General features: G+C 41.5%; 1 protein-coding gene across 3 annotated transcripts in view; it reads left to right on the forward strand.

The window, feature by feature from the left end:
• Positions 1–16,125, forward strand: part of ATG10 (autophagy related 10) — a 362,807-nt gene that overhangs the window by 92,656 nt on the left and 254,026 nt on the right. For 2 of the 3 annotated variants that reach the window (XM_060201123.1, XM_007518781.3), the window contains one exon: positions 11,834–11,953. In XM_060201123.1, coding sequence (XP_060057106.1) covers positions 11,846–11,953 — 108 coding nt within the window. In that variant the 5' untranslated portion in view covers positions 11,834–11,845. Of the gene's footprint in view, positions 1–8,468; positions 8,489–11,833; positions 11,954–16,125 lie in introns of those variants that run through there. The other variant, XM_060201122.1, reaches the window with a different exon arrangement.

Below are 16,125 nucleotides of genomic sequence, written 5' to 3' on the forward strand. Positions count from 1 at the left end.
TAATAATAATAACCACAACAATGATTAAAAAAAAAAAAAGTCCGCAATGTCTCGGTTTTCCTCTTCAGGCATTTCTCTTCTTTAACCGCAGTGGCTCTTAACCATTTTGTAATATGCATTATTCTTCGTGACTGCCATATTCTCCCAGCCCTTTTGCCTCTCTCTCTCTTTCTCTCTCTCGTTCTTGGATTTATAGGTCCTTAGTATCAGCCTTCTACTAGCATCCTTTTGTTTCCCATCTAATCTGTACCACTGAGCTGTTCTCAGTACCCCTCCCCTCTCCCCCTTTTTTTCGGCCTGCAGGGTTATCGCTGGGGTTTGGTGCCTGCACTGCGAACCCGCTGCTCCTGTGGCCATTTCCCCCATTGTATTGGATAGGACAGAAAGAACTTAAGAGCGGAAGAGGAGATGGAGAAGGAGAGAGGAAGACAGACACCTGCAGACCTGCTTCGAAGCTTGTAAAGCATCCCCCCGTGGGCGGGGAGTGGGGGCTTGAACCTAGATCCTTGCATAAGTCCTTGCACTTAGTACTGCTGGGTACACCACCTCCCTGCCCCCTCCATTCCATTTGTTTATTCCATCCTTTTCTTTCCACTGAATCAAAATGACAGAACATCAGTTTTGTACACTTGCTCATTGTTACCTTCTTTGCTATTTTTCCTCCTTGGGGGCTAAAGGTAATTATAGTATCTGTATGTAGCAGAGTGCTACCCTCCAATTCAGGGTCTCCAGCCAGTGCTTGACTTTTACTTCTCCCTCTCTTTTCGGGAGGGAGGGGTCATGGTTTACAGTACAGTTGTTGACATATGGGTACAACTTGCCATCTCATTATGATAGGTGTCTGTCAAACAGTGTCACTCCCAGCCTAGTTCCCTTTCCATCATTGTATACTAGGATGACCAACAGCCTTTAGCCCCAGGGGCCAACTTCTCCCTCCCCCTGAGTCCTTTACTTTGGTACAATATACTAAACCCACTTCTTTTTTTTCAGGGGCTCGGTGCCTGAACCATGAATCCACTGCTCCTGGAGGCCATTTTTTCCCCTTTTGTTGCCCTCCTTGTTGTGGTTATTGTTATTGATGTCATTGTTGTTGGATAGGACAGAGAGAAATGGAGAGAGGAGGAGAAGACAGAGAGGGGGAGAGAAAGCTAGACACCTGCAGACCTGCTTCACTGCTTATGCTGCGACTACAAGAGCAGTTGGGGAGCCTGGGGCTTGAACCGGGATCCTTACGCGGGTCCTTGCACTTTGTGCCATATGTGCTTAACCCCCTGCGCTACTGCCCCACCCCCTCTCAATTTCACTTCTGTCTTTTAAATGCCACCCTTTCCTTACCTCACCACTTCCAGTTCTGCATTAGTTCTGCATTAACTCCCTTTCTCTTTTAATTAAAAAAAAAATTTAAAATATTTATTTATTCCCTTTTGTTGCTGTTGTTGTTTTATTGTTGTAATTATTATTGATGTCATTGTTGTTGGATAGGACAGAGAGAAATGGAGAGAGGAGAGGAAGACAGCGGGGGAGAGAAAGACAGACACCTGCAGACCTGCTTCACCACCTGTGAAGTGACTCCCTGCAGGTGGGGAGCCGGGGGCTTCTCTTTAAATTTTTTATTACCTTTATTTCCTGGAGAGAGACAGCCAGCAATTGAGAGGGAAGGGAGAGACACAGAGGGGGAGAGGTAGAGAAACACCTGCAGCACTTATTTACCACTTGTGAAGCTTTCCCCCTGCAGGTAGGGACCAGGGGCTTGAACTTGCGTCCTTGCACACTGTAATGTCAGTGCTTAACCAGGTGCGCCACCACCTGGCCCCATTGTTCATTCTCTTTTTACCTCTTTCTTCTCACTGTAGTCCGTCTTGTCTTCCCCTACATAAGAAAACAAGAAACCTCCCCAACACCCATGTTCAGCGGGGAAGCAAGTACAGAAGCCAGACCTCCCACCTTCTGCATCCCACAATGACCCTGGGTCCATGCTCCCAGAGGGATAGAGAATGGGAAAGCTATCAGGGCGGATGGGATACGGAGTTCTGGTGGTGGGAATTAAGTGAAAGTGTACCCCTCTTATCTTATAGTCTTGTCAATATTCCCATTTTATGAATAAAAATAAAAAATAGGGGGGTCTGGTGGTAGCACAGCGGGTTACGCGCACTTGGCCCAAAGCGCAAGGACCCGCGTAACGATCCCGGTTCAAGCCCCTGGCTCCCCACCTGCAGGGGAGTCGCTTCACAGGCGGTGAAGCTGGTCTGCAGGTGTCTATCTTTCTCTCCCCCTCTGTCTCCCCTTCTCTCTGTCTTATCCAACAACGACATCAACAATAGTAATAATAACTACAACAAGGTTACAACAAGGGCAACAAAAGGGGAAAAAAAATAGCTTCCAGGAACAGTGGATTCATGGTGCAGGAGCCCCAGCAATAACCCTGGTGGCAAAAAAAAAAAAAAAAAAAGAAAGAAAGAAAGAAAGAAAGAAAGAAAAGAAAACAAGAAACATCTGTGATCATTAGACTTTGTCTTCCTTAATCTGGGCCCGGTTGTGAAAAACTGTGTCTCGTCCTCAAATGACGTTCCTTCAGTTGCAGGGCCAAAGAGACTGTTGTCCTCTTCATAGCCAATATTCTGTGCTGTTCTCACACTGCACTGTAGTTCCTTTAGGATGTTGCTTCAGTCACTAGCTTTCTGTGGAATTTTCATCTTTCTCCTCTCTGCCAATCCCTTTGCTTAGTTTAAACTCATATTTGAATAGCTTTTTTTAGGAAAAAAAAAACAGTATCTGGCCTTAAGTCTATGTGCTGCTGCTGTGACCATTTTACACATTTATTTATTTATTTATTTATTTATTTATTTATTTATTTATTTTTGCCTCCAGTTACTGCTTGGGGCTTGGTGCCTGTACCACGAATCCACTGTACTGGAGGCTATACCCCTGTTGTTTATCGTTGTCGTGATTATTATTATTGTTGTTATTGATGTCATTGTTGTTGGATAGGACAGAGAGCAATGGAGAGAGCAGGGGAAGACAGAAGGGGGAGAGAAAGACAGACACCTGCAGACCTGCTTCACCGCCTGTGAAGCGACCCTCCTGCAGGAGCCTCCTGCCGGGGCCTCCAACCGGGATCCTTACGCCGGTCCTTGAGCTTTGCGCCACGTGCGCTTAACCCGCTGCTCTACCGCCCGACTCCCCTGCACTTGTTTTTTGATCAATCTTTTTGAAGAAGTAGCCTGTAAGGTTTTCACCATTTCCTTACTTTGTCTTTCCTGTCCACCCTCGTAAACCTGGCTTCCCTTTCTCCTGCTGCTAGTCCTGTTCATGATGGCATGAATCAAACGCTTTCATTTTCTAGTTCCTTGGGTGCTTTCTTGAAGGATAAATCAATGTCTCCTTGTGTCTTAATACTATTGGTTGTTAGCTATTTTCTATTTCCTCGGAACCTTCATCTGTGAAGTCTGCTGGCCCAGTCCTTTTTAGGATCTCCTAAAGCTTGGCTCTCTGTTCCCCTTCTCTCCCATCATCCTTTAAATACTGATGTTAAGAAAGTTTCTTGCTGAACATACTACTCTTTCCGTTGTGTACAGAGGGCCCTCACTTTTTTTTTTTTTTTTTGGTAAATGTGCCTTAAACAATCTGTTGCAAATTATAGAACCACAGGCACAGAAATATAAAGTTTACTGTAAACTCGCCTGGCCCACCAGAACTATATTAGGAATTCTGTGGTATGGATTCTAACTATAGACCTTTGCTCTCATGGTTTCATTTGTCTCGTTTACACAGACAACTATAAATTTTGTTTTAAATTATACTCTTAAAGACTTACTTATTTTTATGAGTGGAGAGAGAGGTAGAGAGACCCCAGAGCACTACTCAGCTCTGGTTTACGATAAGTGTCAGGGATTGAACCTGGAACCTTGGAGCCTAAGATACACGTCACTCTAAAATGTTATCTCTCCCTCATTCGCCCCCAGCCCAGTTTAGAAAGGTCTTAAGTATTCGCTTCATCAGTTAAAAAGGTGTCTTCTTCCTCTTCTCTTTCATTGCTTGGGTTCAAATCCTCCTAAACTTTTTACACAGACCAGTGCAACGACTTCACACTATTCTCCCTGCTGTCAGATTCCTGTCTTTAGGATAGAACTTCCCTTTCATCCTCCATAGAGTCCCCAGTGACTTACACTCACTTTCGCAAGTCCACGTGCAGTTTCTCTCCTGATGGAACAGTTCAGACTCTTGCATGGCACGCACTCCTCTGCCAGCCCTCTTTTCCCCAGGAGATGCTTCTTATACCCACTCCAGTTTGTGCATGTTTCTAATATTGTGCATACTTTACAGAGAAGCCCACTTTCCCATTGAATTCAGTTAGAGTTGAGCAGCTAATTGAAGAAGTTGATTAAAGCCAAGAGGTAAAAATAAAACAGGGAAAAATGTTTTACTTCAACTTTGAACATATTAAAGGTATTTGCCAAGTTTTTCCTGTATGACCAAATCATTTACTTTTACTTTGAGTACTTGATTGGAATTCATTTCTCATTCTGTTTTTCAGATAAATGTTTATTGATTTAAGATGGGGTTTTTCATGGCTTATTGCTTTTTCTTTTCTTTTTCTCTTTTGTTTTCCTTTCTTCTTCTTCTTTTTTTTTTTGCGCAAAGAAGTGAACCTAGGTCCTAATTTTTTAGTTTATATTGTTTTGGGAAGTGCGTGGAAGATAACAGAAAAGGTGAACAGAGAGAGGGAAAGAGAGCAGGAGAGACACTCAACACCATCTCACTGTCTGAAGTTCAGCTGGTGTTACCTTTGGTGCTCTCTTGTGGCGCCTGGAGTCCAAGGCAGGACTAAATAAAGGGAAAGGCATATGTTTTACCTGTTGGACCACCTCCTTGGGTCCTATCTGCTCATTCTTCACTAAGCTGAACTCAAAATGCATTGCCCAGATTGTTGCTCGTTTTGTTTTTGTCACAAGATTTGTCACTGGGACTTGACTGCTCTCTGCCGGGAGCCAAAATCTTAGCTAAGTCTCTCACATAACCGGTGAGCAGACATTCCGATCATTGTGAGCGGACATTCCGATCATTGTAACTGCGATTACCACCTAACTGTTTGGAAAGTTGCTCACCCACCTCCCTCCCCCACTACCTTAGCAGAACTTCCTCCTTGTTTGTGCATAAATTGTGACTGCAAGATAAAATTTTCAGAGCTTGATCAGAAACCTGTCTTGCTCTCATTCTTCGTGTCTCTTGTCCCCTCCATTCTCTCGCCCCCTACCCTAGGTTTCCGTCGATAACCCCGCAGGCCGGGGCACCTGGCACCCGACGTGGGACCTTTTTGGGTCTGGGGTCCGAGAGAACGTCGCTCCCCGATGGTCGACCAAGGAGCATAGGACCGCCACTTCAGAGAAGGAGTGAGTGAAGGTTCGCATTGGATCGCCGCTCTAGCCCAGAGTGAGTGAAGACCCGCGTGGTGATCGCCGCAGATTCGCCCGTCTGTGAGATTGATCCGTTTTGAGGTAAGAAAGAGCGACGCAATTATGGGACAAGCATTGAGTAAACATGATTTGTTGCGTAAGGGCCTCAAAGAGTCCCTCAAGACATGAGGAGTAAGGGTTAAGAAAAAAGATCTCAAGAAGTTTTTTTTTATTTTGTGAGTGATGTTTATCCGTGGTTCCCCTTAGAAGGGACTATTGATGAAAAAAGATGGGCCAGAGTAGGAAACTGTTTAAGAGATAACCTTCTGTTTGTGAGTCTGTCTCTATTCCCATGCCTGATTCAGGAGACCCCATCCCTGAGGCTCCTGCTGAGTCTCCTCCTGTTAAGATTTACCCCTCTTTGACAACCTTAAGACCCCCCGCCAAAGATGGGCCTGATGATAGTCTTTCTCCTGAAGAGGCCTTATCCCTTGATGAAGAGATGGCCAAATATCATAGTCCTGACTGGCCACCCCTTTGCTCTTCTTTGTCCAGACCGCCTCCCTATGCCACCACCCCTCCATTTTGTGCTCCGGTCCTCGACTTGGTTGACACCACCAAGGCTAAAACTCAACTAGCACAAAAAACAGCTTCCCTTAGAAAATTAGTAGAAGAAAAACGAGACCATTTACAATTAGTTAAAAAACTGTGGGCTCTTGATTTGGCATTATCTTAAAACTAGCCAGCAAAAAAAAAAAAAAAAAAAAAAAATCCAGGTTTTCCCTCTGGCTACCACCAGAGCTCTAACTTAAAAACTATTAATCAGAGAACCAGTACACACTTTTGATAGAAATTTAATGATTTGTTTCTTTAAAACTCTAAAAATGTACCTTAGCCCAGAAAAAGAATTTCAAAGATTTTTTTCTCCGCACGCAGTAAACTAAGCCCGCCTGTTCCATCCGTGCAGCCAATCACGGCACAGAGCAAAGACTGCAGTGAATCATTCCCTAGCCACAAAGGCCCCTCCTGGTGGGGGGGGGGGGTGTAGAGGATGGAGTTAAGAATCCAAAATCCAAAGCGGTTTTTCAAAGGAAAAAATTTTTTTTCACCAAAAATGTCTGTTTTAAGTCTGTGCTAACCTTGTTTTCACTAATATGTGTTAACCCTCCAAAATAATAGAGTTTGCTTTAAGTTTTAAATAAGATTTAGTTAAGCTAAATGTGGTTTTAAAGATCCCAACTCATAAAGTTGGCACACCTTTACCAAAGTAAAATAGAGGACAGTTTCGTCCTTCTGATAGCTAATATCAGCATCAATTCATTAGTTAAAAGATTTTCTGAGATCTCTAGGCATGGTAAAATGCCCCTGCAGTCTCTCTCCCTCTTGTGAGAATTACAAACCTTAACAGCACCCCAATGCCAACTGCCACTGTTTGTTAATTTGTTAGTTCCATGCTTGAAATGGCTTTCTAGTGGCCCAGTCAGTGTAGAGCAGTGGCCTTGCCAGGAAAAAAGGGTTAAACATCGTATTCCTGGCCTGATAAAAAATTTTCATTTGGTAGATGTGATTCAACAAAATTATTTAGAGTAAAATGGTCATCTAAAAGAAATGTTAACAGTAAAAATTTATTTGAACATTTCAGCTATGAGGTTTATCTTAGCTTTTTAAGTTACCTATCCAAATCAAAATGAAATATCAATTAAGTTGTGCACCCACCCTTATTCATAGCTGCCCTAAGGGTGTGATAGCTTTGTGATAAGGAAAGATCCTGACAAACAAAGTTTAACATTTTACTTAAAATTGTTTAAGTGATTTCAAAAAAAAAAAAGCTTTTAAAATACTTTCTCAACTAAACAGGCAAAACTGGCTTGGGTTAGTAAAAGATAACACAATGGTTATGTTAATTATCTAACGCCAGAGGCTTTTGCTTTGATAAATGAGGTTTAATTTAAATGAGATATGTAAAAAAAAATTTCATCAGTTGGTTCTGAAGACGACCAGAGGACCAGACGTGCTGTGTTTCTTCCCCTAGACATCACATCCACTGACCGCTTCCCTTAGACTTGCTGGTGGCGCACTAGGACACTTTGATGCCCCATATGGGACCCCTGATTAGTCTTTTGTTAATGATTACCTTGGGACCCTTTATTTTTAATAAGATTAATGGCTTTATAAAACAACAAATTGACTCCTTGGCATCGAAACCCTTACAAATATATTATCACAGACTTGATTTGGCTGACAGAGGCTTGGCTGAACCTGAGGGTGACACACCTCTTTTAGGAGCTGCATAAAACTCAGATTTATGCACACCAGCCTTGGCATGGCGTGGGCACCGGTAAGGGGTGCAGGGCTAAGCACTGTAGGGGGAAGACCCTATAGTCCGCCTCTGAGTCCCCCGTGAAGCAAACCTGATTTGCATGGAGGTTGGTGTCAGTCATCAGAACTCTTTGCAGCGAGTTTTTCTCACCTTAGAAATAGTGGCTCTTCCTTCTCTCCCCAAAAAGACACCAAGAGTCGTATAAGATGCGGGAAGATCAGTTCTATATTTACCCCGAGGGAGAAATCAGGTCAATACTTCTCCCCTCTGGTTAATGCCCGCTTATCTCTTGATAAGATTCCTAGCTTTTACCCTCAATTGCCGCCTCACTTAAATTGTAAAAAGGGAGGACATGCCGGGAGCCAAAATCTTAGCTAAGTCTCTCACATAACCGGTGAACGGACATTCCGATCATTGTGAGCGGACATTCCGATCATTGTAACTGCGATTACCACCTAACTGTTTGGAAAGTTGCTCACCCACCTCCCTCCCCCACTACCTTAGCAGAACTTCCTCCTTGTTTGTGCATAAATTGTGACTGCAAAATAAAATTTTCAGAGCTTGATCAGAAACCTGTCTTGCTCTCATTCTTCGTGTCTCTTGTCCCCTCCATTCTCTCGCCCCCTACCCTAGGTTTTTGTGATACAGACATAGAGACATTGAAAGGGAAGGGGGAGATGACGTGCAAAAGAAAAGGAGAGACACTGCTTCACTATTCATGAGACTTTTCTCCTGCAGATGGGGGCCAGAGGTTGAAGGTGACCCCTTGCTCGAGGTAATGTCCACTCTGCCTGGTATGCCACCCCCAGGACCCCTAATTTTTGCTTTAAATGCATGCTTTGGTTAAATCTAAGAACTCAAGCCAGTTATGTAGCAATCTGAGTACAGAATCCTTGATTTCTGTGGTTTCCCTACACTCCACAGAATTGCTTCAGTCACATGTCCGTAACCTGGTTCAGTGATAGCTGTTTTCTTCCTATTATAAAGACTTTGCGCATGCCATTAAATCACGGAAATAGCTATTGTTTTCTATTTTAGATTTAAAAATTATATTTATTTTATTTACTGCACAGAGTCAGCCAGAAATTGAGAGGGAAGGGGTGATAGAGAGGGAGAGATAGACATCTGCAACACTGCTTCACTGTTTACAAAGCCCTGCAGGTAGGGACTGGCGCTCAAACCTGGGTCCTTGCACACTGTAACATGTGTGCTCAACCAGGTGCGCCACCACCCGGCCCCCAGTTCTCCCTTCCTTTCTTTCTTTCTTTCTTTCTTTCTTTCTTTCTTTCTTTCTTTCTTTCTTTCTTTCGTTTTTAAATGTTTTTTTATTTTTATGTATTTAAAATTTTTTTGCCTCCTGAGTTATTGCTGAGGCTTGGTGCCTGCACTACGAATCCACTACTCTTAGAGGCTATTTTTGTTGCCCGTATTTTTTATCCTTGTTATTATTATTGTTGTTGTTATTGCTGTTGTATGGGACAGAGAGCAATTGAGAGAGGAGGGGAAGACAGAGGGGTGGAGAAAAAGATAGACACCTGCAGACCTGTTTCACTTGTGAAGCGACTCCCCTGCAGGTGGAGGTCCGGGGGCTGGAACCGGGATCCTTATGCCAGTCCTTGTGCTTTGCACCATGTGCACTTAACCTGCTGTGCTACTGCCCAGCACCCCCAATTGTTTCTTTTCTTACCTAAATTCTGTTGATTGGGTTTGTGTAACATTGAATTAAGTTTTATGATAGGAGAGCAGTGGCCTTTCCTGATTAGTATGTTATAGCTCTGAGTCCTTCTACACAGGGAATGGGCATTGCCTCAGTCAATCTGGTAAAACTGGTGGAATGGCCTATATGACCATAAAGTGAATTTCTACTATAATCATTTTGTTGTTTATCTATTTTCTGTCATTTCAGTGTATGAGCTCTTATAAGGCACAGGCTACATGTTTATTTCATTTTTACATATACCTGTTAACTGTGTGCCGTGCTTAGTGCCTAGTAGATAGTCATTATGTATGAATGGCCAAGTTCTTACATAGCTTGTACTAAATTTAAATAATCAGAACATAGGATTAGGATTTAGTTAGTGCAAACAAATCATTAACCCAGGGGCTTGAATCTTTTGTGCTTGCCTTCTTTTTAAAAAGTATTTATTGCCTTTTGTTGCCCTTATTGTTTTATGGTTGTTGTCGTTGTTGGGTAGGACAGAGAGAAATGGAGAGAGAGGAAGACAGAGAGGGGGAGAGAAAGACAGACACCTGTAGATCTGCTTCACCGCCTGTGAAGCGACTCCCCTGCAGGCGGGGAGATGGGGGCTTGAACCCGGGTCCTTGTGCCGGTCCTTGCACTTTGTGTCACGTGTGCCTAACCCACTGTGCTACCACACGACTCCCTCTTGCCTTCTTAAGATTACTTTCTCTCTTTTAACTGAGAAATGGGAAGAACACTGAGCTTTGGTTGTGTGTTGATTTAACAGCAATGGGAAGTGTCGAGCATAATGCTTGGGATAGCAAGCCGTCAGGAAGTGCCAACTGTCTTGATGATGCTTATCAGTAACACGGAGAATGTGGACATTCATTTGGCTGGTCTAACTTTTCTCCTGGATAGAATTGAACTACCTGGGAGTAGGCGGTAGAGCAGCAGGTTAAGCATAGGTGGCGTAAAGCGCAAGGACCGTTGTAAGAATCCCAGTTCGAACCCCCGGCTTCCCACCTGCAGGGGAGTCGCTTCACAGGCTGTGAAGCAGGTCTGCAGGTTTCTATCTTTCTCTCCCCTTCTCTGTCTTCCCCTCCTGTCTCCATTTCTCTCTGTCCTATCCAACAACAACATCTAACAATAACAATAATAACTATAACAATAAAACAAGGGCAACAAAAGGAAATAAATAAAGAATTGAACTACCTATCTGTTACTATCTCATTTTAAAATCCTCTTTTTTTTTTTTGCTTCTGGGTTATTGCTGGGGCTCGGTGCCTGCACCATGAATCCATTGCTCCTGGAGGCTATTTTTTTCCCCTTTTTTGCACTTGTTGTTTTATCATTGTTGTGGTTATTATTATTATTGTTGTTCTTGATGTTATTGTTGTTGGATAGGACAGAGATCCTTGAGCCAGTCCTTGCGCTTAACCTGCTGTGCTACTGCCCGGCCCCCTTAAAATAATCTTTCTATAAACATTGTTTCATGTTTGGACAGATTCATAAAACAAATATGTGGGTAATCCTTGATTTGCCACATTTGCAGACACAATAAGGTAGATAACTAGTTAGGTGATCGTAAAATTACACCTTTGAAGAACAAATACCTTCCGACTTCAGAACATCATTTGTTAGTGTGTTGAACTTTTTAATATAAAGTGTGAAGAACAGCTCAGCTCTACTAATTACTGTTCAACTACTTAACAACTTAGGTAAGGGGCCGGCAAAATAGCCCATTTGGATAGCGTACTCCTTTGCCATGTACAGAAGCCAGATTCAAGCCTGTCTGCCGCCTCACTGGGAGAAGCTTCAGTGCTGGTTTTTTTATTTTATTTTAATTTTAATTTATTTTCCCTTTTGTTGCTCTTGTTTTTCATTGCTGTTGTAGTTATTATTGTTTCCATTGATGTCGTCGTTGTTGGATAGGACAGAGAGAAATGGAGAGAGGCGGGGAAGACAGAGAGGGGGAGGGGAAGACAGACACCTGCAGACCTGCTTCACCGCCTGTGAAGTGACTCCCCTGCAGGTGGGGAGCCTGGGGCTGGAACCGGGATCGGTATGCCGGACCTTGTGCTTTGCGCCACGTGTGCTTAATCTGCTGCTACCGCCCGACTCCCTTCAGTGCTGTTTTGAGTAGGTTGTTAGGAAGAATTAGCTCAGAAGTAGTAATATACATTTAAGCTTAGGGAAACTAAACTTGTATGCAAGCTAGAATTGTTTTGCTAAATGCAGTTTCTTTTAAAATATAACAATAGTAATAGTAAGGCATTCAGGATCAACCTTATAATTATAAAAGCTACATATATATATATATATTTAATGACATGAGGTTATTTTCTATTGCAATTTTTTGCTTCTTTAAGTAAATAGCAGGATTCCTCTCACTGTTGATTCTACAGCTAATGCTTATACTTAGCTTTTTTTCTATTACAGTTGTCATTTAGTATGGAGGAAGATGAGTTCTTTGGAGAGAAGGCATTCCAGCATTACTGTGCAGAATTCATTAAACATTCACAGCAGATAGGGGACGGTTGGGAGTGGAGAACTTCAAAGGTAAGAATGAAATTTTTTATTTCCTATTTTGATGGAGGCATCTTTGCCATGTAAAATATCAGTAATTCAAGTAACGCATGAAAGTCCAATTTCGTGAAAGGGTTAAATTGAAGCATCTTTTATAACAGATGTCCATTTTATTACTTCAACTATATGGACTCATCATAATTAGGCTAATGAAGTATTACCGAGGAAAGTCCTTTGGTGACCTGCTTTAGTTGATTAGATAAAGAAAGCTTAGCATATTAATCATCTAAATGTAAACAGATACTTCTGCGGTGTTTTAAGCCATTTGTTTACACTATTAAGTTCCTTAGGAAACAACTTTTATCGAGAGAAGGAAAAGTTCTTCATGAAATCAAAACACAGTCTGATAACCACCAACTCTGAAACCCTGACGTCTATACTTAGACATTTCTTAGTAATTAAAGATATTCCTAAATAGATTTTTATTTTTGTTCTATTCAGTAACAATAATGGATAAAGTCTAAGCATTCCTTTCTTTTCACACATACATAGTCAAGTTCTTGCCCAAAATCTTTTAAAGAGTTCCTTTGAAAGCTCTTTCTTAAAGAAGAAGTAGGGTTTTTTGGTTTTTTTTTTGATAGATTTCTTTTACTTATTTATGTATTTATTTATTTTATTTTAAATGAGAGGGATACAGAAAGAAAGACACAGAGAGAAACACAAGAACATCGTTCAGCTCTGATTTACCGTGGTGCTGGGGATTGAGCCTGGGAGCTTGGAGCTTCAGGCAGGAAAGTCTTTGTGCATAACCATTATGCTGTCTCCCCAGCCCTCTGCTTGATTTCTTACCTAATTCCTGAAAAAGTGATAAATATTGATCCTCTGGAAAATATGAATGGCTTTAAGGAGATTTCCATGATACAAAACTAGTCTAGGGAAATGCAGGCTTACTCACTTAAATCTTTTTTGTTAGCTACTGCTGGTGCCTCAGCACTGCAAGATCACTTCTTCAGCTAGAACGAGAGAGAGAGAGAGAGAGAGAGAGAGAGAGAGCCAGGTGCAGAGACAGAAAGCTTTTAGCAGTGCCGTGGGGGTCCAGGCTGCAAGCTGGGTCTTGAAAAGCACACAGAGCAGGTGTGCTTCTGGGAGAATTATCTGATCTGCCTGAAAATGTAGTTCTTGATAGGCTCAGAGTACTGCTGGAGAAGTTATGGTTTCCTCTTGAGTCATATGCTAGCTCATCTTCAATAGGAGGACTCATGGAATCTGTCAGTTTCTTATGGTAGATTCCCGTTCAAATCTCGGTTACTGATTAGATTGGTCCCTAGCCCTCTAATGCCTTCCCTGCTCCAAGACTATATAACCTTTCGATTACTCTTTATTAGTTTTGTTCACTATGTATTTTAAATTTTATTTGGTATTGAGTCTGAACTTTTCTTAATCTGATTTCTGCTTTGATTGTTATTTTTATATAGAAGAGCTGGTAGCTTTTTTTTTTTTAAATGAATTTTGCAGCATTATGGATTCTTTTAGTTTTCATAGTTTTTTTAAATAAACTTTATCCTTTTTTCCTTTTTTTGATATTTATTTATTCCCTTTTGTTGCCCTTGTTTTATTGTTGTAGTTATTATTGTTGTTGTTGGATAGGACAGAAAGAAATGGAGAGGGGTGGGGAAGACAGAGAGGGGGAGAGAAAGACAGACACCTGCAGACCTGCTTCACCGCTTATGAAGCGACTCCCCTGCAGGTGGGGAGCTGAGGGCTCGAACATGGATTGTCCTTGCCCTTTGTGCCGCATGAGCTTAACCTGTGCTATTGTCCAACTCCCTTAGTTTTCATAGTTTTTCAGTGATTTCTTTTGGGACTTCTAGAGTGAGATCATCTGTAAACGAAGAGGTTTTGTTGTTGTTGTTGCTTTCTTTGTAATATTTTTTACTATTTTATGAGTTAATTAGAAACATGTTAAATAATGGAAGTACTAAGACTTATTGCCTTTAGTCTTGCTTTGGAGATGAGTGTTTTTCACATAGTGACTATGTAAATATTGATTAATTACTCATTAAATGACTAGGTTTCTGACTCTTTTTGACTTGGAATAATTTGCATAGTTAACTTTTTGGGGAGGACCTTCCTTTGAACCAGGTTTAATTTTTTTTTTTTTTTTTTTGGCTTCCAGGGTTATCACTGGGGCTCAATACCTGCACTATGAATCCACTGCTCCTGGAGGCCATTTTTTCCTTTTGTTGCCCTTGTTGTTATTATTATTGTTGTTGCTGCCATTGTTGTTGGATAGGACAGAGAGAAATTGAGAGAGGATGGGAAGACAGAGGGAAGAGAGAAAGGTAGATTCCTGCAGACCTGCTTCACCGCCTGTGAAGTGACCTCCGGTGGCTTGAACCTGGATCCTTACTCCGGTCCTTGTGCTTTATACCATGTGCTCTTGACCTGCTATGCCACTGTCCGCCTCCCCCCCTTTTTTATTTTAAGCTGCTTATAGAATGATAAAGATTGCTATTACTGGGACTTCCGGGGCTGGGCCTATCATATAAGCCAATGGCCCATGAAAAGGGGCAGGAACAGCTATTCTAATATCTGAAACGGCAGATTTTAAAATAACTAAAATTTAAAAATATAGGGAGGGACACTACTTAGTGCTCAGAGGATCAGTTAATCAAGAGGACTTAACAGTTATTAACATCTATGCATCCAGTGAGAAGCCATCTAAATACATCAATTATCTACTGAAAGAGCTACAGCAATATATTAACAGCAACACAGTCATAGTAGGGGACTTCAACACCCCACTCTCTCAACTTGACACATCTTCCAGGCAGAAAATCAATAAAGACATGAGGGATCTAAATGAGGAGATAAACTATAACTACTGGACATTTTCAGAGTCATTCATCCCAAGAAACTGGAATACACATTTTACTCAAGTCCACATGGGTCATTCTCAAGGATAGACCGTATGTTAGGCCACAGATATAGCATCAGTCAATTCAAGAGCATTGAAATCATCCCAAGCATCTTCTCAGGCCACAGTGGAATGAAACTAACACTTAACAATCAACAAAAGGTTAGTAATGGTCCCAAAATGTGGAAGCTCAACAGTACACTCCTTAACAACTACTGGGTCAAAGAGGAAATCAAGGAAGAAATCAAAATGTTTTGAGAGTTCAATGAAAATGTAAAGACAAAATATCAAAATATTTGGGACACAGCTAAGGCAGTACTGAGAGAGAAGTTCATAGCCATACAAGCACACATTAGGAAACAAGAAAAAGCACAAATAAACAGCCTGACTGCACATCTTAAAGACCTAGAAGAAGAAGAGCAAAGGAACCCTAAATCAACCAGAAGGACAGAAATCACTAAAGTTAGGACAGAAATAAATAACACTGAGAATAGGAAAACCATACAAAAGATCAACGAAAGTAAATGTTGGTTCTTCGAAAGTGTGAACAAAATCGACAAATCTTTAGCCAGACTCACAAAACAAAAAGGGGAGAAGACCCAAATAAATTGGATGGTAAATGAAAGAGGAGATATCACAACAGACACCACAGAAATTTAGCATATCATGAGAGGCTTCTATGAACAACTATATGCCACCAAGCTAGAGAACCTGGAAGAAATGGACAATTTCCTAGATACCTACAAACTTCCAAAATTAAGTAAAGAGGAAGTAGATAACATGAACAGGCCCATCTCAGCTAATGAAATTGAAACAGTTATCAAAAACCTTCCCCAAAATAAAAGTCCTGGACCAGATGGTTTTACAAATGAATTCTACAAAACCTTCAAAGAAGAACTAATACCTCTACTTTTAAAAGTCTTCCAGAAGGTTGAAGACACAGGAATACTCCCTGCCAGCTTCTATGAAGCCAACATCACTTTGATACCAAAAGCAGACAGGGACGCAACCAAAAAAGAAAACTACAGACACCAATCTCTGATGAACATAGATGCTAAAATATTGAACAAAATTCTAGCCAACCGGATACAGCAGTATATTAAAAAGATTGTTCATTATGACCAAGTGGGGTTTATCCCAGGCATGCAAGGTTGGTTTAATAAACGTAAAGCGTGATTTACCACATCAACAAAAGCAAGTCCAAAAACCACATGGTCATTTCAGTAGATGCAGAGAAAACCTTTGACAAAATACAACATCCCTTTATGATCAAAACACTACAAAAAAT

Source organism: Erinaceus europaeus, chromosome 11 (genome assembly GCF_950295315.1).
Source record: "Erinaceus europaeus chromosome 11, mEriEur2.1, whole genome shotgun sequence".
Classification (NCBI taxonomy): domain Eukaryota; kingdom Metazoa; phylum Chordata; class Mammalia; order Eulipotyphla; family Erinaceidae; genus Erinaceus; species Erinaceus europaeus.